The sequence below is a fragment of the Oncorhynchus mykiss genome, chromosome 21 (genome assembly GCF_013265735.2).
Source record: "Oncorhynchus mykiss isolate Arlee chromosome 21, USDA_OmykA_1.1, whole genome shotgun sequence".
NCBI classification, from domain to species: domain Eukaryota; kingdom Metazoa; phylum Chordata; class Actinopteri; order Salmoniformes; family Salmonidae; genus Oncorhynchus; species Oncorhynchus mykiss.
In genome coordinates this window covers 38,661,821-38,688,564 of record NC_048585.1, presented here as the reverse complement: position 1 = coordinate 38,688,564, position 26,744 = coordinate 38,661,821, and the positions used below count along the sequence as shown (strand labels likewise).

General features: G+C 40.4%; 1 protein-coding gene across 3 annotated transcripts in view; it reads right to left on the bottom strand.

Annotated features, from left to right (window-relative positions):
* Positions 1-26,481, bottom strand: part of LOC110500343 (myotubularin) — a 58,719-nt gene extending 32,238 nt beyond the window's left edge. For 2 of the 3 annotated variants that reach the window (XM_021577659.2, XM_021577658.2), the window contains exons 1-4: positions 26,398-26,481; positions 20,564-20,664; positions 14,328-14,397; positions 9,548-9,642 (exon numbers count right to left, since the gene is read on the bottom strand). In XM_021577659.2, coding sequence (XP_021433334.2) covers positions 9,548-9,642; positions 14,328-14,397; positions 20,564-20,632 — 234 coding nt within the window. In that variant the 5' untranslated portion in view covers positions 20,633-20,664; positions 26,398-26,481. The remainder of the gene's footprint in view (positions 1-9,547; positions 9,643-14,327; positions 14,398-20,563; positions 20,665-26,397) is intronic. The other variant, XM_036957768.1, reaches the window with a different exon arrangement.
* Between the last annotated feature and the right edge of the window lie 263 nt (positions 26,482-26,744).

Sequence of the window (26,744 nt, the reverse complement as noted above, 5' to 3'; positions counted from 1 at the left end):
TCAAGGAGTATGAATACCTTGAAGGCTCTGTATAATATTTTCTGTTTAAATAATTATACAAATAAATGCACCGAAGAATGTAACGGTATAAAAATACAGGTTGAGTCTACATTGTCATTGGTTTCAGTACTACATCTTCTTTCCTCTTTCCTACATTACTTCTCTAATTGCGGCATTTAAGATTATTTCCATTCTAGGGTCTAAACACTGCAGCTGAAATCAACTGTCAAATGTTTGTGCCTCTGCCTGCGTGCCAAATGAGCAGACAGTTGGTTCTTCTCACAGTGTAAGCTCAGTTTGTGGTTGTTGATCCACAACTATAGTTCCTCATAGTCCAATTTGTGCAACAGCTTCATTTAGAAGTTCCGGAAACTTGGGTAAATAAAACCTGCCAGGTGTCAAAGGAAACAACTTCCAATAAAGAAGCACACTTACTATATGGTCGATGTCCTCAGATCTACTTGAGATTGAGTGCTTTCCACACTCTGCCTACAGCTCAAGGTCTTTATCATATCGATGCATGAGGTCGGTCTGCTCTCCAATGGTCCTGCTGACTTTCTGTGCAATGTCAAACTTGACACGGGCCCCATGATGTTGCATGAGGTCTTTTGTGTGGCACACATGGTGTTCGCAGTTCAAGTCTAATGCTATGTTGTTTTCTGATCTACCACCTGTATTCACTGTGCCGTTCCACCGGAGTCTTTGAGACACGCTGGGGCTTTATGAGGCTAGATCAAACTGCCGTTTCAGACCCTCCAGGCTGTGTTTTCTTCTCTCGGCTTGCCTAAAATGCAGCGTTTTGAATTTCTACAGCCTGCAGGTTCTCTCCATCACCCTCATGTATAGAATGTATCCACACAGGCCACTGTGATAACTGAAAAGTGCATCAACTGTGTTGTCTGTGTTTATTTTAGATCTGGCTTCAATTTTAGCTAGATTATAGGCAACTTATATCTTGTGTTCTTTTTGCTGATGGTGACTCAGTTCCTTCGGACTTCGGAAGGCCGGATGGCTAAATCCACGATAGTGACAGGTCAGCATCTGTGGTTGTCTGTCCTGCGTTTGGCTTTTCTCCACTAAGCTGGCGGTGGAAACCTGTGTCATCGTTCATGACATAGGTGTCTACTATGGTAAACATCTGAGCATCAAAACACTTCTGTTTTTCAGTGGCAGATGTTTGAAATCTTCTGGTGGACTATGTCTGTGTATTGTGTCCTGCGCTGAAGCCATGCTAAAGTAATGGAGCGTAGCTGTGATGGAGGCATCTGATCCATCTTTAAAAAAATTCAAAACATGGCCTGTAATTGTCTCCAACTGCACTTCGAGTCACATTTCTTCTGTTTACCATGTTCCTTAATTGGTACAAAGTTCCAATTTCTCCATTGGACGTTGTCTTGTAGAGGTCGGTAAAGTTAATTGCGCAGTGGAAGTCTGTTGAAAGGCAGGCAGTAAGCCTTCGACTTTGTCCATGGGTTCAAGGGCATTTTTCAAACGTCCAATTGCTGCATTTGCATTTTGTTTTGTCCACTGATCGATCACCTGTTAATGTCAACTTCCCATGCGGGTTTGAGTGTTCTTGCCATCTACTTCTATGGAAGAATACGGGACATAATTTTCATTAAGTAGATTGATTGTCCTCATCATGTCTTTTGAATGAATTTCATTTTCATCCAGTAGCCCTAAAGGAATTAAATCTGATTCCCTTGCCATTACATCTGAGTAATTGTGAAGTATGTGCCATTTAACAGATTTGTAGTGCTCAAATTATGGTAACTGTCTCACAACGACACGTCCCACAAGCTCTTAGAATTCGTTCTTGGGATATTGTTTGTCGTCAGTGTTTGGAACAAATTTGGATTTAGGAAATTGAAGGACTTATATGGAGACCTGTTGTGGGAGGTGATCTACACCAACACGTTTCTGAGACGCGAACATTTTGATCCAGTTGTAGACTTCTTTTAAAAAATATTCTAGTCAAATGATGCAAGGTGTTACGCTGCTGTCAAATGTGTCTATTGTAAGTGGATATGGATTTGTCTGTGCATAGGCCTAGAAAAGGAGCACAGAAACAAGTTAATAAAAAATAATGCTTATTCCCTAGAATGTCCAATATCAGCCGAATGTAGCTGTATATCACAACCAAAAAGATAGTTCATGATTTTATATGTTATTTCATTCAAAACATTTAATCATCGTTCAGTTGAGAGGGTCTCTCCTCGGATCCAGGCGATGGGATGTCAGGAAGAGCTTCGATCCCTGACATTAAAACCTGGCCACTGTCAAGCTGGCCCTGATGATTGCAAACAGTTGCAAAGGAGGTTCAAAACAGTTATCAGTGATTCAATTAATGCAGCAAACATACACACTGTAGCCACGTAATGCATGCTATTAAGCGCAGCTACTGTGAGTTGCCATGTATAAACACCACACTGTGTGCATACTATTCCAGCACTGCTGAGACGAGAAGGTCTTTCCTTGGATCCAGGGGGTGGGCTATCAGGAAGAGCTTCAATCCCTGGCAGCTGGACCTGTTCACTCTCAGGCATTGGATTATAGATAGTGACAAGGGTCTTAACAGGTTTCTATATTAGATTAACACAGCAATGCTGACGTCGTGACTTGGCGGTAACGCGCCAGACATCAAGGCATATGCGATTAGTGCTACCCAAGGAACTGGGTTCGTCACCCTGTCTTGCTGTCACTCGTTTCCTACTGCCTTGGTAATTGTAAAAAATCCCTATAAAATTTATCTTAAAAATAAAACACACAGCAAACATACACAGCCGTATATCATACTGTATGTAGTCTGTTATAGTGGTTGTATTTAGAACTAACATAAACCATCAACACATTTCAATAGCTACAGTCTATACAGTGCATTCGAAAGGTATTCAGACCTCATCCCTTATTGTTACATTACAGCCTTATTCTAAAATGGATTAAATACATGTTTTCCTCATCAATCTACACACAATACCCCATATATAGAAAGAATGGGAGGCCCCGGTGCACAACTGAGCAAGAGGACAAGTACATTTGTGTCTAATTTGAGAAACAGACGCCTCACAAGTCCTCAACTGGCAGCTTCATTAAATAGTACCCGCAACACACCAGTCTCAACGTCAACAGTGAGGAGGCAACTCCGGAATGCTGGCCTTCTAGGCAGTTCCTCTGTCCAGTGTCTGTGTTATTTTGTCCATCTTAATCTTTTATTTATTGGCCAGTCTAAGATATAGCTTTTTCTTTGCAACTCTACGTTGAGATTGGTGTTCTGCGGTGTACTATTTAATGAAACTGCCAGTTGAGGACTTGTGAGGCGTCTGTTTCTCAAACTAGACACTAATGTACTTGTCCTCTTGTTCAGTTGTGCACCGGGGCCTCCCACTCCTCTTTCTATTCTGGTTAGAACCAGTTTGCGCTGTTCTGTGAAGGGAGTAGTACACATCGTTGTACGAGATCTTCAGTTTCTTGGCAATTTCTCGCATGAAATAGACTTCATTTCTCAGAACAAGAATAGACTGATGAGTTTCAGAAGAAAGTTATTTGTTTCTGGACAGAAACTCAACTAGTCTAAATAAGGCCAGTTGTATTGCTTCTTTAAATCAGAACATCAGTTTTCACCTGTGCTAACATAATTGCAAAAGGGTTTTCTAATGAACAATTAACATAAAATGCTAAACTTGGATTAGCTAACACAACGTGCCATTGGAACACAGGAGTGACGGTTGCTGATAAATGGGCCTTTGTACGCCTATGTAGATATGCCATTTTAAAAAATCTTCCGTTTCCAGCTACAATAGTCATTTACAACATTAACAACGTCTACACTGTATTTCTGATCTATTTGATCTTATTTGAATGGAAATTTCTAGGTGACCCCGAACATTTGAAAGCTAGTGTATTTTGGTAGGGTTTTAATATCTGCCAACCTCATGCACCTACAACACTAATCTAATGAGCACCTTTGATGCTCTGCCCAAGTAAGGCATTTGATTGGTTTGACGTGTAGGGAGGCGTCACCTGGTTCCCACCCCCTTTTAACTGATTTTGTGCTATGGACTTACCCATGCTTCTCGTTTAGCCTGGTTCTCGACGAGGCTACCATGCAAGTAACGGTTGAGCCTAACTCGATGGATGGCAAATTCTGCTCTCTGTCTTATCAATAAATTCAGTTCTGTCTTGACTTGGGAAAGAGTAATAGCTACCCGATAATTTTTTTTTATTTTTTATTTTTTTACACTAACAACACAATTAACATTTCCAATTCTGATATCTGCTTTAATCGTGATTTAAATCAACCCAGCTGCAAATGCAGTTTCATTATTTTTAATACAATCTTTGGCGGAAACCCATAGAATCCGGGGGTCATTGACAATTTTTGTTGATCATTATGAATTAATTTAGTTCAATTTTAAATTGATCACAGAATGTAGGATTTTGTAGTAATTAAACATTGAAACACCCTCTTGTGGGTCTTTTAGGAGATTCTGAAATGTGTTGGCTGTAGTTAGTGTGGTGATCAGACAAGATCATGTCAAATTGCTATTGTTTTAATTTTAGAAAATATAGGCGTAGATACTATAAAATCGAGTCGGAAGAATGTTTTATGCCTGTTTGAGTAGAAAGTGTACTCTTTTGCTTTAGGATTGTGTGCTCACGAGGCATCAATAAGTTTGTAATCAGAGAGTATATGTCGGAGAGCCTTAGTTGCATGTGGATTGTAGGTGGTGTTTTTTTGTCCTGCATGACCAAAATGGCATTCATGTCTGTCCCAATAACCAGTTGGAATTCAGTTAATAAAAAATAAATATGCAGTTCAGAGAATCCAAACTTTGGAGAATACACATTAATAAAAGCCAATTTTCTTTCCATTATGCATATATTTAAAGAAAGTGATTCTACCTTCTTGGCCTCCGCCTTCACGCAAGATAGTGATTGAGGTTCTTATGTACCATTATGATTACACCGTTAGTTTTGTTTGGGGCTGATGAAAAGGCAGACAGTTTGTACAAATAGTTGTGTATTCTACAGGGAACTGCCAAAATGAAGTAAACATAATGCATAAAGTGTCTTAATAGGGCGTTGGGCCACCACGAGACCGCCAGAACAGCCAGAACAGCTTCAATACGCCTTGGCATAGATTCTACTGTCTGAAACTCTACTGGAGGGATGCAACAATTCTTACACGAGAGATGCGCCGCTCCAGAAAGTGTTCAGTTGAGTTGAGATCTGGTAACACACACACACACACACACTTTAAACCCCCTATGCTCCTTTGAAACTCCTCTTTCAAAGTCACAGATTTCTTCTAGCCATGATAGGCAAAATAATGGTCAACTGGGCATTTTTATAGACGATAGAATGTTTAAATTGCTTAATTAACTCAGGAACCACACCTGTGTGGAAGCACCTGCCTTCAATATACCTTGTATCCCTCATTTAATCAAGTGTTTTGTTTATTTTGGCAGTTACCTGCATGTGTCCTTTTGGAAGCAGGTGTGTTTCTTGGAGCATTGCTTTATCAATATGGTTTCTTGATAGGATATCAAGACAGCTGGAATGTTTGATAGGACGACATTATAATTTGAAGAGGGAATAGCTAGTGTTGCCATTGTTTTTCAAAAAGGAATGTTATATTAAATGATAACAATTCTATCTTTAGTGTTGATAAGCCGATGGACGTGTAACAAAAAGCAGGACCCACAGGGAAACCCACCGATTGGTCGTTCCACACCCAGAAAATCCCCCCTGTAAATCATTAGATCACTATTGATACAGTCCTAAAATGTTTTGCATGTCAGCAGTCAAGTTAGGATATTGGACTTTCAAGAAGCAAAGTGTTACCGACCACATCAACATGGTGATGCAAAATGCACCACCCCTTTAAGGTATTGAAAACTAAATGAAGCAGAACATAAAACAGTTTAGTTTGCAGACTTGAGGAGTTAGGTAGGTAATAAATAAAAAGTAAAAAAAATAACAAAAAGATATGCAAGCCTAAACAGTCAAATAGGATAGCTGTAGGAACAAGAGCTTTTAGCTTAATCCATTGTCATAATATATTATTAGCAATATGGTTTATATGACCTCAAACATACATTTGCCCTCCATTTGTATTATGGCTTCAAGTGCTCCATACTATGTGCAAAAAAAGAAGAGGAAATGCAAGAAATGCAGTCTATAATCAAGAACTTCACAATCAGTCCCCATGACCTCTAGGCAGGGCTCTAAAGTGCGACCAATTTGGTCACAGATGCAACAAAAACAATTGCTGCATGACCAGTACTTTTATTTTGAGAGCACCACGCGACAAAAAAAATGATACGAATATTTTGCCGCAACACTTCTCTTCACTGCTCATACAAGAAAGGCTGATACGTTGATCATAACCAATCATAATGCTACAAATGTAGCTAATTAAACCAATCACACGCCAGGCACAACCAATACCTTTTCCTGCAAACTTTCCCTTAGATCTGTGCCGCCCCTTTCTTTCAGCTATTTGGCATAAGCTAGCTAGCTAGCAAGAACAACAATGAATCATGGTGTATTTTCAGCTTTCTTGAACAAAAAAAAAACAAATTAAATGATCAAGCACAACCAGAAGATGAGGACAATGACAGAGACGTTGCCACGTGATCCACCTCTTCAGAAAAATACCGACATGTTTCGAGAGGGTTGGTTCGCGAATTCAAGTGGCTAAGGAGGGACAAAACTAGCAACAAAGGTCTGTTAGTACTATTGAAAGTGGGCGAAATAGCAGCAAGGAAGACACATTTTGCTACTGGGTCCAGCAACCTAAAAAACACGAGTCGTTGCTAAAACACAATTTAAGCCAAAAGCACATCAAGTACATCGGGGCAGGGGTTGGAGCAACATCACTAAGTCCATATTCGACAGGCAACAACACGTGGCAGCCCAAGCCGGTCAACAGGCCAAGCTAACTGAGCTAGAATTTATTAAATTTAACACCACTTACTGCATTGCCAAAGAGATGTTTTTTACCAAATTCAGATGCATGTACTCTCCCAGAAAAGTAATAAAAGTAATAATAAAAATTATCAACCCAACATATGGAAATGAGTTGTCCTGCACAAACATTATTATAATTTGGCACCACAGCAAAGACTATCCGGGAAGAGGGTTAGTGCAATCAGTGTTCCTTGGGACGTTCCTACCCTAACAGCAAGTTGATTCTAGATAAAACAAAAATCATTAGTTATTGTGAGGAGACTAAACATGTATTTAATTATCCAAGTATCAGTTCATAGTTAGCATGTTGCCTTGTTACAACAGGTATATTATTACATAGTTTTGTATTATTATTATTTTCTGTTAGCTGAATGCAGTAATGAGGAAAAGTTTACAGTTGCACTTTTAAATACAATAATGTTTGGGTTTGTAGGTTACATTTGTTTGTACAAAACAAATAACCTATGTAAATAGTATTCAAAAGCGCCACAAGCAAACCTATTTAACATAGGTAATTAGTTTTGGCCAAACAAATGTAATATACAAAAACAGAACATGGATAGGTTTGCTGTTGCATTTTGGAATACTATCAAATGTTTTGTTTTTGTATATTACATTTGTTTGTCCAAAACGAATAACTACCTATTGTAAATATCTTTGCTGTTGCACTTTTGAATACATCATCAAGGTAACAACTGATGACAATTAAGAATGAAGTCATTTTTTTCTGGTGCTCCTAAATTGTCTGGTGCTCCTTATCTTTTGAAGTTAGGAGCACCAGTGCTATCAATTACAAAAGTTAATTTAGAGCCCTGCCTGTAGGCCATGTCCTCCCTGGGAGATAAATTCAATAGCCTAAATGGGAGGAAAGCAATCAAAAGGAAGAAAGATAGTAGGGGAATAGCTACCAACTTATAATTGACATATTTAGCCCATGTAGAGATTCACCTCAATATATTGTCCGTTGTTCGTTAATTGGAGTGGTGTTGACACTGTGTTAATGTCCTGGACCATAGGCAATACAATAATAACAAATTCCAATGATCAGCAACAACAGTAATAATGTTCCTAGTATTATCCACTTGAGGGGCTATTCTCATCATCTTCTTATGCGGAGGGCAGAATCATAGGCTAGGCTGTGTGATGGTGCATGGATAGGCTACCTGGGGCGGCAGGTAGCCTAGTGGTGAGAGCGTTGGACTTGTAACCGAAAGGTTGCAAGATCAAATCCCCAAGCTGACAAGGTAAAAATGGGTCATTCTGCCCCTGAACAAGGCAGTTAACCCACTGTTCCTAGGCCGTCATTGAAAATAAGAATTTATTCTTCACTGACTTGCCTAGTTAAATAAAAGGTACAATAAAATAAATGGATAACATACCAGAATATTGAGCCAGTCATGATGGGGTTCCATCTGTCGACTCGTCCCCTTGTGCGTTGGTCTTAATGTGATTCTAAAATAAGTCCTGAGCTTCCTTGGCAGTGGAGAACATGTATGTCGTGTTCTGGAATGTCAAGGTGAGTTTTCCGGGTGTAGCTGGGATCTCACCTAATTGTAGGTTGCCCTCCGTTTTAGAAGTTCGACACTCAGGTCTGGGTAGATGTTAATCCTCGTCTCCTAACAGGTCAGAGCCCCCAATTCCGCTGCAAGGCGAACAATTCGCCGTTTGACTTGGATTCGTTCAATCATACAGCGAGAGTCGTTTTAGAGAAGACCCGTTTGGTGCGCAATGTTAATCACCGGCACGGGACCCAGCTTCTCCTACTAGAACAGGTCATAGAAAATATTTCTCACGAAGGAAGTTGGGTTGCCCTCTTCCACACCAGTTTCTAGTCCTATGATCCGCACATCGAATGTACGGGAATGATTTAAGTGATTCCGTTTTCTCTTTTAGGAAATTGATTGCCTATTCTAGTTTAGCTCGCGCTAATCTTAGCTCGCGTTTCCAGGTCATGGAGTCTCACCTCTGTCGCATTGGCCGCGTTCTTCAGACTTTCCACTTTAGCTGGAAAGGTATCTACTTTAGAAGTGAGCACGGCGAGTGAAGTCGAGGGCAGAGGTAATCTCCTCACAAACAATCTCTCAGATAGTAGTGGCCAGCTCTTTCTGTTGTCTGGTGTTGAGCCGCCATGTTCCCACAGGTGAATTGTGGGCAGACAGATTATGCCACCTGCTGAAGCGAAATAGACCTGCTATTTCTTTTTCTTGTAATACAATGAACGTTCCGTTCCACACCTTAACATGGTGTTTACTAGTGAACACTTTTACTAAACAAGTCTGTTCATTTCTTGTAATTCTGCGAAAGAAAGCCACGATAAGGCCACGCGTTTCAATGCATGCCACAGGAACCGGTGATTGTGGATTTCTCATATGCTCATGAATTTCTTGGTCAAACAGTTCAATGACAAGGAGTAGTTAAGTATATAGCAGTCATGTTATTTAGAGAGTTAGACTGACTGGGTGTTCTGATGCCTTCCATCTGTCTGCCACACAAGACGCAACCACCAGACAGATGTGTGTGTGTTTTGTCCCAGCGGTAGTCCCTGGGAGTGTGTACGCGTGTGTGTACTACTCACTGCGTCTGCACTCTTGAAGTACAGTCTGTAGTTAGTAATGAAGACTTTGCCTTTGACAGGTCTGCTGAATGGACATATGTACATTATGTCTTTGTCTTGGGGGAGAGAGAGAAAACGAGCAATATAAGAATGACAAAGAATATACAATGCACACGTACCCACACAAACTCAGAACCATAAAGACTACAGCAAGAAAAGAAAACCTTTTCAAAAACTGTATTCAACCAGTCTTAAAATCATCCAAGCAATAAATAACATCGGCAGAAGTGATCCCAGAGAGCGAGTGAGAGCGGAGATAGAGTAATGTTTATTGTTCATTTTTTGATTTCCCTTTAGTTTCTTGTCTATTTCACTTGCTTTGGCAATGTAAACATGTTTCTCGTGCCAATAAAGCCTTGAAGAGGAGAGACAAATTGAGAGAGCAATAGCGACATTATACCTACTCTGGAACAATGCAAGTTGACACGGCTGGGAGAGTTGGTTCCATATTGAGCCTCTCCTGTGACAACCCCAACAGGAATCTCCTCCCTACCACCTCTCGGGTTATATTTACAGTAAAAACTTACACACCACGTTTTGGTGTGGGCGGTATACTGTATATACAGTGCATTCGGAAAGGGTTCAGAACCCTAGACTTTTTCCACATTGTTATGTTACAGCCTTATTCTAAAATTGATGAAGTCGTTATTTTCCCCCTCAATCTACACACACACACACACACACACACACACCCAACACCCCATAATGAAAAAACAAAAACAGTTTAGAAATGTTAGAAAATGTATTAAAAAATATTTCCCGAAATATCACATTTACATAAAGTATTCAGACCCTTTACGCAGTACTTTGTTGAAGCACATTTGGCAGCGATTACAGCCTTGAGACTTCCTGGGTATGACGTTACAAGCTTGGCACACCTGTATTTGGGTTGTTTCTCCCATTCTTCTCTGCAGATGCTCTCAAGCTCTGTCAGGTTGGATGGGAATCGTCACATCACAGCTATTTTCAGGTCTCTCCAGAGTTGTTCGATCGGTTTCAAGTCCGGGCTCTGGCTGGGCCACTCAAGGACATTCAGAGACTTGTCCCGAAGCCACTCCTGCGTTGTCTTGGCTGTGTGCTTAGGGTTGTTGTCTTGTTGGAAGGTGAACCTTCGCCCCAGTCTGAGGTTCTGAGTGCTCTGGAGTAGGTTTTCATCAAGGATCTCTGTACTTTGCTCCGTTCATCTTTCCCTCGATCCTGACTAGTCTCCCTGCCACTGAAAAACATCCCTACAGCATGATACTGCCACCACCATGCTTCACTGTAGGGATGGTGCAGGGTTTTCTCCAGATGTGACGCTTGACATTCATGCCAAAGAGTTCAATCTTGGTTTCAACAGACCAGAGAATCTTGTATAGGTGCCATTTCGCAAACTTGTACGGGCTGTCATGTGCCTTTTTCATAAAGGCCTGATTGGTGGAGTGCTGCAGAGATGGTTGTCCTTCTGGAAGGTTATCCCATCTCCGCAGAGGAATTCTGTCAGTGATAATCGGGTTCTTGGTCACCTTCCTGACCAAGGCCCTTCTCCCCCGATTGCTCAGTTTGGCCGGGCAGTCAGCTCTAGGAAGAGTCTTGGTGGTTCCAAACAACTTCCATTTAAGACTAATGGAGGCCACTGTGTTCTTGGGGACCATCAATGCTGCAGACATTTTTTGGTACCCTTCCCCAGTTCTATGCCTCGACACAATCTTGTCCTGGACTTCAATCAAGTTGTAGAAACATCTCAAGGATGATCAATGGAAACAGGATGAACCTTTTGAGTCCCATAGCAAAGGGTCTGAACACTTATGTAAATAAGGTAAGTTTTACATTTTTTATACATTTGCAAACATTTCTAAAAACCAGTTTTTGCTTTGTCATTATGGGTTATTGTGTGATAAGAATTTCTTTCTTATAAAATAATGTACAGTGCCAAGAAAAAGTACATGAACCCTTTGGAAATTATGGTGGAAAATTGCAAGATTGTTCAAATACTTTTATTGCATAAAATGGTTGTTTTATGCAACAGAATAGTGTTTTCTGTTAACTACTATGTGTGTGTTCTACTGAGGATGGGCCTCTGGGAGGAGATTTACAATGTCTTTTGGGTGATAAAACCTAAAGAGCATGAGTTAATGTTTCTGTTCTATACCGTATCAGGGAGAGATGGTTCCAGTTTGGAGTCGGAGGGCCAGACACTGGTCTCTACACAATGAAAATGGTTGACACAGCAGATACCTATAATACATAGCAGACAGTATCTTTCATACAAATCTTAACCTCGTCACCCATTCTATATATCCGTTGTTCGTCATGTAGGTTGAAAGCGGTGTATCTTGGCTATTTTGTCTCGGAGCTCTCAACGGATCATCTGAGCGTGAATCGTCGATCAGCCATCATTATCGTAGAGCACTCAATCAATTCACTTTTTATATGTTATATGTTAGCTGTTCTGGGGGCGGGCCAGGGGGGGCCAGTGGCCCTGTGACAATTTTGGTCTCCCTTGTGGTCCCCCTAAATGTGGAGTATGAAATCATTTTTACATAGCAAAAATGTGTTATCGTTCTTTTTTTACATCCGTTATTAGACAGTGACAACGATGATGATTATGAACATGGTCTTCCGCCTGCAATGCAGTGAAGAAAACGATATGACAACAATAACGTCTAATGTAACTGGCCCCTCTAACAGTACAACTGGCCCCAGCTTGGCCCCCCCAGTTGAAATGGTCTAGAACCGCCACTGGTTGTATTGACCTGCTCCCTAATAAGTGATTAAAGATTTAGTTGAAGTATAACTCTGACTTGTGTGATAATTTCTTTACTATCAAATGAGGAGAGACAAACTTAACCACCACAAAATACCTGGATTTCTGCATAAATTCGTCATAAAATTTGATCTGATCTTCATCTAGGTCACAACAGACAAACGGTCTTCTTAAACTAATAACACAAACAATTATACATTTTCATGTCTTTACACACCGTGTAAACATTCACAGTGCAGGGTGGAAAAAGTTTGTGAACTCTTGGATTTAATAACTGGTTTACCCTCCTTTGGCAGCAGTAACATCAACCAAACATTTTCTGTAGTTGCGGATCAGACCTGTCCAACTGTCAGGAGGAACTTTGGACCATACATCTTAACAAAACTGTTTCAGTTCAGCAATATTCTTGGGATGTCTGGTGTGAACTGCTCTCGAGGTCATGCCACAACTTTTCAAATCGGGTTGAGGTCAGGACTCTGACTGGGCCACTCCGGAAGGGGTATTTTCTTCTGTTGAAGCCATTCTGTTGATTTACTTCTCCGTTTTGGGTCGTTGTCCTGTTGCGTCACCCAACTTCATTTGAGCTTCAATTGGCGGACAGATATCAAGACATTTTGCAGGAGAATGTTAGGCTAAACTTGGGGATTCATTGTGTGTTCCTTCCAAAACAACTCAACTGTAGTTTCATCTGTTCACAGAATATTTTGCCAGTTGCGCTGTGGAACATCCAGGTGCACTTTTGCAAACTTCAGACTGCAGCAATGGTTTTTTTGGACAGCAGAGGCTTCTTCCGTGGTGTCCTCCCATGAACACCATTCTTGTTTAATGTTTCACGTATTGTAGACTCATCAACAGGGATGTTTTCATGTTACAGATATTTCTGTAAGTCTTTAGATGACATTCTAGGATTCTTCTTAACCTCACTGAGCATTCTGCACTGTGCTCTTGCAGTCATCTTTGCAGGACTGCTACTCCTAGGGAGAGTAGCAATAGTGCTGAACTTTCTCCATTTATAGACAATGTCTTACTGTGGACTGATGATCAAGACTTTTAGAGATATTTTTGTAACCGTTTCCAGCTTTATGCAAGTCAACCATTCTTAATCTTAGGTCTTCTGTGATCTCTTTTGTTTGAGGCATGGTTCACATCAGGCAATGCTTCTAGTGAATAGCAAACTCAATTTTCTTGAGTGTTTTTTATAGGGCAGAGCAGCTCTAACCAACCTCTCCAATCTCATTTCATTGATTGGACTCCACGTTAGCGGACTCCTGACTCCAATTAGCTTTTGGAGAAGTCATTAGCCTAGGGGTTCACATACCCTTTCCAACCTACACTGGGAATGTTTGTTTAAATGATGTATTCAATATAGACAAGGAAATACAATAATGTATGTGTTATTAGTTTAAGCACACTGTTTGTCTGTTGTGACTTAGATAAAGATCAGATCAAATTTGATGACCAATTTAAGGGTTCACATACATTATACAATGGCAAGAAAAAAAGTATCAATTTTAGAATAAGGCTGTAACGTAACAAAATGTGGGAAAAGTCAAAGGGTCTGAATACTTTCCGAATGCACTGTAAGTATTCTAAGACACCAACTACTGCAGCTGAACGATGTCACCAAATTTCAAGGCTAGAGAAAAAAAACACGAGTTCTTCCTGTTATGAGAAGTTCCTCTAAGACAGCTAGAGAAAGGTTACAAGGCTAAATACAGATCACATTCAAGAAATCCTATATGATGTGACCATCTATGGAATCTGAAGCTAACCACTAGTGAGAGTTGCTGTTATGAGAGGTTCCTTTGAGACAGAGAGCAAATCTCAATAATATTTCCTCAATTCTTTATTTCTTCCCTCTCAAAGCACATTGGAGCAGAAGATCTGAGGCTCCTCCACTCAGATCTTCACCTCCAATACGTTTTGAGGAGCGAGGATGCACGCAATCAAGGAAATACAATTGAGATTCACCCAGAAACAGTTTAGAAAACTCACCTATGACTCTCTCCTCTCCGGGCAGTAGGGTGACTGCCAGTGGTTCCATCTTCAGACTCTCTCTGGATGCCTGCCATCAAAACAGACAGTGGAACATTAATAGGGCTCACACACACACACACACACACACACACACACACCTCCTTAAAGAGAAAGATACACACAGCATTTACTTCCTTCTTTGCTCCTAGGTTCAAAATACACAGGTTAAGACAAGAGGATTCCAATATCAACTCATTGTGCCACCAAGTCATTATCAATAAACCGTCACAATACGATGCAGAGCTCTATCAGAGTTATACAGCTTGACATCTGCAAGTTCTCGTTCTGGTAAAGTTGTCAGTCGGACTACTGTCGTCACCACTATAGATGGCAAGCAAATCAAACAATATTTGGATATAGCCATTTAGTTTATCCCCGGAGAGTTAGCACGTTAACTAGCCATATTGACGTGATCTGTTATTAGCTAGCTAGCCAATTTGACATGGACCTTCAATTAAGGCTGACCCCTTTCAGATTGTTTGGTCGATAGGCTGTTGGTTGACAGAAAATTATTTAGCAGAGCAGAAGCAAAAAACAAGACACTTGTCCGATTCGCGTCTGTCTGAGGGGACTAATCAATTGTGGAGGCCATGGGGGCGACACAGTCCATCACTTTAAGACACTTGCTACTGAAATTGTATGTGGTTATATCTCGTAAGAACAATGGCGCAACACGAATACAAATTATATTATTTTATAACAAAAAGAGACTTCAACCGCATTGGATAGCAGCCGCTGTCCTGAAACACATCCGCGCGCTGCTGAATTGGCTTTTCCTAGACCATGTCGCTATTTGCAAAACAGCAAAGTTAACCAGAATATTGGCAGCAGCGTTAGGAGACGAGAAAACAGCCCTTGCCATAAATTGTCTGAGAAAAGTGAGGAGAGAGGAAACCTCAACTTAATTAGGTCTATAATCAATAGCCTACATGTTAAATGTGCCTGACTTTATAAATCATCCAGATACAGTGCCTTCGGAAAGTATTCAGACCCCTTGACTTTTTCCACATTTTGTTAAGATACAGCCTTAATGTAAAAAGTTTTAAATTTTTTATTTATTTTTAAACTCAGCAATCTACACACAATACTCCAGAATGACATAGCGAAAAAACGCATTCGTTTTTGCAAATGTATAAAAAATACAAACAGAAATACCTTATTTACATGAGCATTTGCTATGAGACTCGAAATTCAGCTCAGTTGCATCCCTTTTTCCATTGATCATCCTTGAGATGTTTCTACAACTTGGAGTCCACCTGTGGTAAATTCAATTGATTGGACATGATTTGGAAAGGCACACCCGTCTATAAAAGTTCCCACAGTTCACAGTGCATGTCAGAGCAAAAACCAAGCCATGAGGTCAAAGGAATTGTGTCCAAGGCAGGATTGTGTCGAGGCACAGAACTGGGGAAGGGTACCAAAACATTTCTGCAGCATTGAAGGTTCCCAAGAACACAGTGGCCTCCATCATTCTTAAAATGGAGGAAGTTTGGAACCACCAATTCTCTTCCTGGAGCTGGCCGCCAGGCCAAACTGAGTAATAGGAGGAGAAGGGTCAAGGAGGTGACCAAGAACCCGATGGTCACTGACAGAGCTCCAGAGTTTCTCTGTGGAGATGGGAGAACCTTCCAGAAGGACAACCATCTCTGCAGCACTCCACCAATCAGGTCTTTATGGTAGAGTGGCCAGACGGAATCCACTCCTCAGTAAAAGGCACGACAGCCCACTTGGAGTTTGCCAAAAGGCACCTAAACAAGATTATCTGGTCTGATGAAACCAAGATTGAACTATTTGGCCTATGTCATGTCTGGAGGAAACCTGGCACCATCCCTATGGTGAAGCATTGTGGTGGCAGCATCATGCTGTGGGCATGTTTTTCAGCAGCAGGGACTAAAGGACTAGTCAGGATCGAAGAAATAATGAACTGAACAAAGTACAGAGAGATCCTTGATGAAAACTCGCACCAGAGCACTCAGGACCTCAGACTGGGGCGAAGGTTCACCTTCAACAGAACAACGACTCTAAGCACACAGCCAAGACAACGCAGGAGTGGCTTCGGGACAAGTCTCTGTCCTTGAGGGCCCAGCTAGAGCCCGGACTTGAACCCGATCGAACATCTCCGGAGAGACCTGAAAATAGGTGTGCAGCAACACTCCCCATCCAACCTGATAGAGCTTGAGAGGATCTGCAGAGAAGAATGGGAGAAACTCCCCAAATACAGGTGTGCCATACTTGTAGCGTCATACTCAAGAAGACTCTAGGTTGTAATCTCTGCCAAATGTGCTTCAACAAAGTACTGAGTAAAGGGTCTGAATACTTATGTAAATGTGATCCGTTTATTTTTTATACATTAGCACACAAAAAAAGCCAGTTTCAAGCGGTAGCTTGCTAAGTAAACATGATCAGTTAACTTCTGCTGCTTGACAAGCAGCCCCGACAAAGGATGGAAAATTAACACTTATACGTGTCAGGTATAGTTCACTTCGATTTCTACCACTCAAATACAGTGCCTTCAGAAAGTATTCATTCCCCTTCACTTTTTCCACATTGTTTTATTACAGCCTGAATTTAAAATGGATTCAATTGAGATGGAGTATTGTATGTTGGCCAATGACACAATGTCAAAGTGAATTGTTTTTAGAAATGATTACAAATCAATTAAAAATGAAAAGTTGTGAAAGGCCTTGAATCAATAAGTATTCAACCCCTTTGTTAAGGCAAGTCTAAACAAGCTCAGGAGTAAAAATGTGCTTAGATATTTCTCTGTGAACAAATTAACAACAGACTTTCAGTATGCTTATGTGTATGCATAGGCTCTAATATGTCTATGGGTGTTTTTGAATTAATCATCACCTTAGGAAGCGCTGTCCATATCGTTATGTTAGGCTTTGAAGCAAAATCCACATTGACCATGTTTCACACTCAGCTTCAACCTGCCGTTGAACTTCTTTCTTCAAGTTGATCATCACAGTGAGGTGAGCTTTAAAAGCAACATACTGTTTTGATGTGTTTTGTGATTGTACTTGCATTGATGCCCGAGTGGTTAGAGGGACAATAGAGCCCCGAGTACCAGGCCATTAGTGACCTGATGGTTGTTAGCAAATTGGGTACTACCAAAGTATGTCCAAAGTGCATAAAAAGGAGATTACCTTGACCTAACGGTGACGTGGAATTTTACTGTGGTCATGACTCATGACTGCCGGGTGTGGCGGTAATATGGTCACCGCAACAGCCTTAGTCCTGAACATCTCTGAAACTAAGGGCATTGTATTTGGTACAAATCATTCACTAAGTGCTAGTCCCCAGCTGAATCTGGTAATAAATGGTGTGGCTGTTGAACAAGTTGAGGAGTCTAAATGACTTAGTGTTACCTTAGATTGTAAACTGTCATGGTCAAAACATATAGATTCAATGGATGTAAAGATGGGGAGAAGTATGTCCGTAATAAAGAGATGCTCTGCTTTTTTGACATCACATTCCACAAAGCAAGTCCCACTGCCCCTGGTTTTATTACACCTGGACTACAGCCCAGTTATATGGTCAAGTGCTGAAAAGATGGACATAGGCAAATTACACTTGTCGCAGAACAAAGCAGCACAGGTGGACCTTCGATGTACACAGAGGGCTAATATTAAGAACATGCATGTCAATCTCTCCTGGCTCAAAGTGGAGGAGAGATTGACTGCATCACTACTTGTCTTTGTGAGAGGTATTGACGTGTTGAAAGCACCGAACTGTCTGTTCAAACAGCTAACACACAGCTCAGACACCCATATAGTACATACCCCCACAAGACATGCCACCAGGGGTCTCTTCTCAGTCCCCAAGTCCAGAAGAGAGGCTGGGAAACGCACAGCACTACAGAGCCATGACTACATGGAACTCTTACACATCAATTAACTCAAGCTAGCAGTACAATCAGATAAAAAAATAATTTCACAGTACAGTAGAACACGGACTGTGAAGACACACACACTACACTATTTTGTAATATTGTATTGTTTAATATTGTACATTTTTAATAAAAGAGCTGTGCAAATTTGCACAATGTCTTGTATGATGTATTGTATTATTTATGATGTAGCCTATTGTTTTATGATGATGTATTGTTTTATTATGATGTCGGCTATTGTTTTATGATGATGTATTGTATTATTATGATGTAGCCTATTGTTTTATGATGTATTGTATTATTATGATGTAGCCTATTGTTTTATGATGATGTATTGTATTATTATGATGTAGCCTATTGTTTTATGATGATGTATTGTATTATTATGATGTAGCCTATTGTTTTATTATGATGTATTGTATTATTATGATGTAGCCTATTGTTTTATGATGATGTATTGTATTATTATGATGTAGCCTATTGTTTTATTATGATGTATTGTATTATTATGATGTAGCCTATTGTTTTATTATGATGTATTGTTTTATTATGATGTAGCCTATTGTTTTATGATGATGTATTGTATTATTATGATGTAGCCTATTGTTTTATTATGATGTATTGTATTATTATGATGTAGCCTATTGTTTTATGATGATGTATTATTATGATGTAGCCTATTGTTTTATTATGATGTATTATTATGATGTAGCCTATTGTTTTATGATGATGTATTATTATGATGTAGCCTATTGTTTTATGATGATGTATTGTATTATTATGATGTAGCCTATTGTTTTATGATGATGTATTGTATTATTATGATGTAGCCTATTGTTTTATTATGATGTATTGTATTATTATGATGTAGCCTATTGTTTTATGATGATGTATTATTATGATGTAGCCTATTGTTTTATTATGATGTATTGTTTTATTATGATGTAGGCTATTGTTTTATGATGATGTATTGTATTATTATGATGTAGCCTATTGTTTTATTATGATGTATTGTATTATTATGATGTAGGCTATTGTTTTATGATGTATTGTATTATGATGTAGCCTACTGTTTTATTATGATGAATTGTATTATTTATGATGTAGTCTACTGTTATATTATGATGTGTGGTTTTGTTCCTGTTTGGACCGCAGGAAGAGTAACAGCTAACAAAACACTAAATCTTCAGGGATGTACTGTATGCGAGAGAGAGGGAGAGAAAGAGAATGAGGCTACTGTTTAGCATGTGTACATCCGCATGCGCAAGAGAGTGTGTGTGTGTGTGTGTGTGTGTGAGAGAGAGAGTGTTTGTGTGTCTAGCAAGGGGCACCGTTTCCTTTGGCGTCTAGCCTCCCTAGGTCTCGACAAAGCCACACTTGTGTCCATAGTACTGTACCTAGCCGTCATTTGTTATGCATGGAAAACCCTCAAGTCAATGCTATAAGAGCACTGTTTTTATTGGCCCGCCACTCGAGGACTTCCTGATTCGAGAGCCAATAGGAATGAGTAATCTATGACAGAGGGTGTCTGTATTGACAACAACTCTATACCGTGTACACTATCCTGGAAGGCCGAAGGAACGTTTAAAAAGAATTTGACCCAACTGACACATGATCTAAAAAAACTATGTGCTATAAATTGCTTTCATGCTGGTTGCCGGAACTGTACAGACAGAGTTCCTACATAAGAGCTTTCAACACAGCCGTGAGTAAGACAGCACTACTGCCTATGGATGTTAGGTAGAGCCACCATAACTTATTAATGACAGAAGAGGGTAAGTAGCTAGTAACAGCAGCAACCTAGGAAATGCATGGTTAAAAAGTTTGGTCACTGACTTGAGTTTGCAGATGGATAAAAAAATTTAAAAAAATAATCCCCCTCATCTATCTACACACAATGCCCCATAATGACAAAGCGAAAATAGGTTTTTTGAAATGTTTGCAAAGAAAACTTGTGGGGCCAAATAAAATCCCCAGTGGGCCACCTACTGGGGATTCCTGGTGTAGAGGGATGCGTGAATGCATACGAGTATGTAAGTGAGAGAGATGAGAGTTTGCATGTATTAGTGTAGACTGGCACCATCATCTTCCCTGCTCAGCCTAACCGATGAAACAGCTTATTAGATGTGGTCGGTAGTACGGTATCAGTAGAGCTAATAATATATGCTGCAAACCACCAAAAAAAAACATAGAACAGAGAGAGTTTGAGAAATAACATGCGAGTATACAGAGCCCTTTGAATTCAAATAGAGAAAGACAAAGAGAAAGGAAAGAGAAGCGAGGAAGAGAGCAAGATCCTTACATTCTGACTAGAGCTGTTCTCCAGGGGGTTATTTGAGCGGTTGTAGACTGGTATTGATGCAGAGGCCATGACTCTACAGGGGAGTGCTTCTTCCACTGACTCTACAGAAGGAGAGAAGATAGAAGGAGAGGAGAGAGGTCAGAGAACAAAACATAAGATATCAATATTGATTAATGAAGTCATTGGGACCGTTTCCACTCATGGTTATTCCCAAAAAGTAGAACCACATTAGAGGTCTTCACAGATCCACCTGTACCCAAATACCCGAGACCCGATCCAGGACCCGAGCGGGTCCGGATCCAGAATTCTAAATGTCACATTTCAGGGTTGGATATGATTCTTACGGGTCTCAGGTACGTGTAATTCTAACTGACTTGTCAGGAGGGGCCTGTACAGATCCGAACGCAAGTGTGCAGAGAGAGAACATTTATGATTTATGCTGCTGCTTTTCCTTTTACGAGAGATGAGCATGTAACTTGTTGTTGGCCAATCATAAGTCATCAAAGAGGCAATAGGCTACAGTATAGACTATAGAGTCTCACAGTCTCAATACCAGTCAATACCAATACCAGTCTCACTACCAGTCTCAATGTCAACAGTGAAGAGACGCCTCCGGGATGCTGGCCTTCTAGGCAGAGTTGCAAAGAAAAAGCCATATCTCAGACTGGCCAATAAAAACAAAAGATTAAGATGGGCAAAAGAACACAGACACTGGACAGAGGAACTTTGCCTGGAAGGCCAGCATCCCAGTCACCTCTTCACTGTTGATGTTGAGACAGGTGTTTTGCGGGTACTATTTAATGAAGCTGCCAGTTGAGGACTTGTGAGGCGTCTGTTTCTCAAACTAGAAACTAATGTATTTGTCCTCTTGCTCAGTTGAGTGGGAGGCCTGGGTGCACCTCTTTCTATTCTGGTTAGGGCCAGTTTGCGCTGTTCTGTGAAGGGACAATTCTGTGCTTCCAACTTCGTGGCAAAAGGCAGGCCCTTTCCTGTTTCAGCATGACAATTCCCCCGTGCACAAAGTGAGGTCCATACAGAAATGGTTTGTCAAGATTGGTGTGGAAGAACTTGACTGGCCTGTACAGAGCCTTGACCTCAACCCCATCTAACACATTCGGAATGAATTGGAACGCCGACTGTGAGACAGGTCTAATCGCCCAACATCAGTCCCCGACCTCACTTATGTTCTTGTTGCTGAATGGAAGCAAGTCCCCGCAGCAATGTTCCAACATCTAGTGGAATGCCTTCCCAGAAGAGTGGAGGCTGTTATAGCTGCAATGGGGGGACAAACCCCATATTAATGCCAATGATTTTGGAATGAGATGTGTCCACAACAATGTTTAATGCTTACTTTGCAGATAACAATTAATTGGGAAGGTGTTTCAGAACAGCCTCAATTCATTGGGGCATGGATTCTACAAAATGTCGAAAGCATTCCACATGGATGCTGGCCCCTGCTGACTCCAATGCTTCCCACAGTTATGGCAAGATGGCTGGATGACCTTTGGGTGGTGGACCATTCTTGATAGACATGGGAATCTGTTGAGCGTGAAAAACCCATCAGCGTTGCAGCTCGACACACTCAAACAGTTGCGCCTGCCACCTGAATGCACTTACATCTGGTCAGTCTGTCATGGAAAGTGTTCAGTGCAGGTGTTTCTGATGTTTGCACACTCAGTGTATATCAACACACACAGCTGTGAATCAAACTGAGGTATATTTAAAAAACACACACGGATGTGCAGTTATTCAAATATCCGAACAAACGTTAGTTTTCAGAAACTTGTGTGGGTTTTACATTTTTGCCCGAGAAATAGGCCTTTTTTAATCTGATTTTAACAGTGAAAGACTTTTTCCTACATTAAATTAAAATATCCATGTGGTATTGTTACATACAAGAATATTCCCAAGTTTTTTTTTCAGGAGCAACGTGGAGCTTAGGTGGTAGGTGTAGCCATGAGCATGGTCAATGATGCGGTCGCTGTCCGAAAAATTTAGAGGCCCTCCTGTTGACTGCAGTGACAAAAAAAGTTTCCTGCAATTCTACATATTCTGCTAAGGCTGAAAGAAAAATGTTAAATTATTCATTTGAATAAAAAACGTTTTAATGTAGTTTTTATGACATGCATGGTGCAAACCACAATAAAACATACTGAACAAAGAGAGTTAGCAATATATGGAGAAAGTGAGAGGTAGCTTGTTGTTTATGTTGGCCAAGTGAAGTGAACGTTCACTAATGCAATGCAAGATGGAATAAAATTGCTTAATACTTAAAAAAAAAAGAGAAGTAGGCTAAAACGAGCAACCAACAGGTAGGCTGTTTTATCTGAATGGGGTTGGGGAGAAAGTGCAGCATGTGGCCTCAATTAGCCTAGCTAGTGAGCTTAGCTAGCCTCTACAGGATCGGTGGGTGCCCCGCGGGACGGTTGAGCTAACGTAGGCTAATGCGATTAGCATGAGGTTGTAAGTAACAACAACATTTCCCAGGACATAGACATATCTTATATTGGTAGAAAGCTTACATTTGTGTTAATCTAACTCCACTGTCCAATTTACAGTAGCTATTAGTGAAATAATACCATGCTATTGTTTGAGGAGAGTGCACAATAATGAACTTGAAAAGTTATTAATAAAAAAAATTAGGCACATTTGCCACCTAGTGGCCAGAATCTGAATTGCACCTGGGCTGGAATAATACATTATGGCATTTCTCTAAGAAAAAACATGCAATTTTTTTGTACTGTGTTATATTATCATACATTAATTTCACATTTCCACAAACTTCAAAGTGTTTCCTTTCAAATGGTATCAAGAATATGCATATCCTTGCTTCAGGTCCTGAGATACAGGCAGTTAGATTTGGGTATACCATTTTAGACAACAAAAAAAAAACAACTGGCGGATCCTTAACTAGCTTCTCTAGGCTACTCCAGTCAAGACAGTCATTGTTATATTGGATGATAAATAACATTGTGGATGCAACAAATTAGCTAGCCTTGGCTGTAGCAGAGTTGCCTTGGATATCTGATATCCAACAAAAATGTATGATACTATTCATATAGTGAAATTATTTCAAACCCCTACCCTAACACACACACACACACACACTACACCACACAAATCAAACCGCTCATCTCAAGGAGCAGCTATTACAGTTTGAAGTAGTGACCACTTGAGTTATATTTAGCATCATATAGCCTAGTTCAGCCTGGTTTATTCCAGCTCCGGAATATCAACCAACGGTTGGTTGATGTCAGTTTAACAGGGCAATCCGGGATTTGAAAAATGAACACAGCAGTCAACCCCGACACCTTTTTGGTAAACAGCTGAGGGATGGGGAAATGTCGGTCTAACCACTATCAAATTCATATGGATGCAAGGACAGACCATCCATGGGAACAAACTGTTCATTTTAACCATGTTTTGAAACTAAACCGTGTTTGTTTATTATATTGTTTAGCAGCAATGGAGTAAAACATTTTTTTTTAATTGAACCTTTATTTATCTAGGTAAGTCAGTTAAGAACAAATTCTTATTTACAACAACGGCCTACACCGGCCAAACCTGAACGACGCTGTGCCAATTGTGTTCCACCCTATGGGACTCCCAATCACATCCGGTTGTGATACAGCTTATATTTTGGGAGTCAGGTGAGCTAAGCTCATGAGGCATTTATAGGTTACATTCTTCAATGGATAGGCCTATACATCACTGATTTAAAAGTCAAAGTTTGGATTGTCCCTTTAAATGCTAAAGGTATAAGTCAAGACATTAATCATTTAATTGAAAGGGCCAGTCTCTATATCTGATATAGCAACATCGGGTCACATCAACATACTGTACCAATGAGGTAGTGCTACGCTGCGTCGAGATAAAGAGCATCGCTATTTAAAACGTTTGACACACACCCGCTAGACACAGACAAATATATACACTGAACAAAAATATAAACGCAACATGTAAAGTGCTGGTCCCATGTTTCATGAGCTGAAATAAGATCTCAGAAATGTTTCACACGCAGGGAAAGCTATCAAATGTTGTGCCCAAATGTGTTATTATCCCTGCTAGTGGCATATTAAGAAGCTGATTAAACAGCATAATCATTACACAGGTGCACCTTGTGCTGGGGACAATAAAAGGTCACTAAAATGTGCAGTTCTCTCATTTCCTCCAGAGTTGTTTCCAGAGAATTTTATGTTAATTTCTCAACCATAAGCCGCATCCAACGTTGTTTTAAAGAATATGTCAGTATGTCCAACCGGCCTCACAACCGCAGACCACGTGTAACCATGCCAGGCCAGAATTTCCACATCTAGCTTCTTCACCTGCGGGATCGTCAGAGGAGGGGAGGGGTGGTGCTGAGGAGTATTTCTGTCTGTAATAAAGCCCTTTTGAGGGGAAAAACTCATTCTGATTGGCTAGGGTTGGCTAGGGTTGGCTCCCAAGTGGGTGGGCCTATGCCCCTGCCCAGTCATGTGAAATCCATAGATTAGGGCCTAATGAATTTATTTTAAATTAGTGATTTCCTTATACGAACTGTATCTGAGCAACATATTTGAAATGGTTGCATTTATATTTTTGTTCAGAATATTTGACAAGTGACCACTGCCTGGGTGGGAGGCAGTGGGAGACAAGGGGGCTGCCCTAGCTTAGCAAGCCTCATCATACAGTAAGTACATCACTACAAACTACTCGTATCTATTCAATCCATCACACAAACACAACAGAGACAGACACAGAAACAGACCTCCCCCCAAAAGGGCTAAATCAATACCTGCATTGTTGTTGATATTATCATACTGTAGGCTGATGCTGCAAGTGGGTCAAACACTTGTTTACATCCAAAATAGCACCATATACCCTACTTTTGACCAGAGTTTTATGGACCCTGGTCAAACTTAGCGCACCATATAGGGAATAGGGTGCCATTTGGGTCAAGCATTCTGTCCTATATTCTGGTTACCTCTTTTGGATGAATGCAATATTAAAAACCATTTGGATACATTTATGTGCTAAAAAATATCCACACGAGGTCTGTAACGTTAATGAATCAATAATGTTCATTTCAAGCTCTGAGATTATTATCACGTTGACTTTCATGGTCGATGCTAATATGATACAATGTGTTACATGTATCACTGCAACAATAACGCAACAGCATGACAACCTCCCCACTTTCCATTTGTGTCAGTGCGAGTGGCAAATACTGTAGCAACAAAGTAGCACTAGCACGGGACTGTCACAAGTGAACTCAGACTTGCAATGCAGAAATATGGGAAACGAATAGTGTTTTGACTTTAAACCATATCACGCTAACGTTACTCATCTCGGGAACGTTTTGTATTCTAACTGACTTTACTTGTAATTCCTGCTTGCCGACTAGCCCGATCCCCCAAAATCAAGTGAGGTGAAGGAGAAATGGAATGCAAAACTAGCTTCAATGTTACGCTGAAAGAAAATAAAAAAACATTCTGCTTCAATACTAGACATTACGGCTCAAATAACATTGTAAACACAAAAAATAACCACCAACTGAAAGCAATGTTTCCAAAATAAAGGCTTCAAAGAGACACTAAGACAACTTTTACAACTTTGCCCCCCATTCCAGCAAGAGCGCAAAGCCAAAACTCGAGCCAGTGCATCACATCCATAGAATGAGCTCGCGAGCATCGACCAGGAAATAGCGAAGGCCCAACACAAACCGACAGCTACTTTAGAACACAACCGCGAACGTTTCTCTCGTCTCAGAACAACGTAACATCAACCAACAGCTGCCGAAAAGCCCACCCAATTTATTCGCCGCGGTATTTTTTATCGTAATTTGTATTACTTACACACAAACTGCAATTCTCCGTTCCTGGATTTGTCAGTCTGTTTTGCACCGCTCTCTCAGGAAGAACTTCACCCAGAGTCACGTGCGGAGCTGTCATGACGCGGATTGGACGATTGTCAAATTGGACCCTGCAAAGACTTTTGGGATATGTAGGCTATTACTGGTTTGTACTTTGTAAATATATTTCCAGCTATAACGGTTTATGAATATTTTTTTAACACGGCATGTAGATTCAGTTTGTATTCATGTGTTTATTGGTATGGGGTAGGCCGTCATTGTAAATAACAATTTGTTCTTAACTGACTTGCCTAGTTAAAAAAAGGTAAAATATATATTTTTAAGATGGAC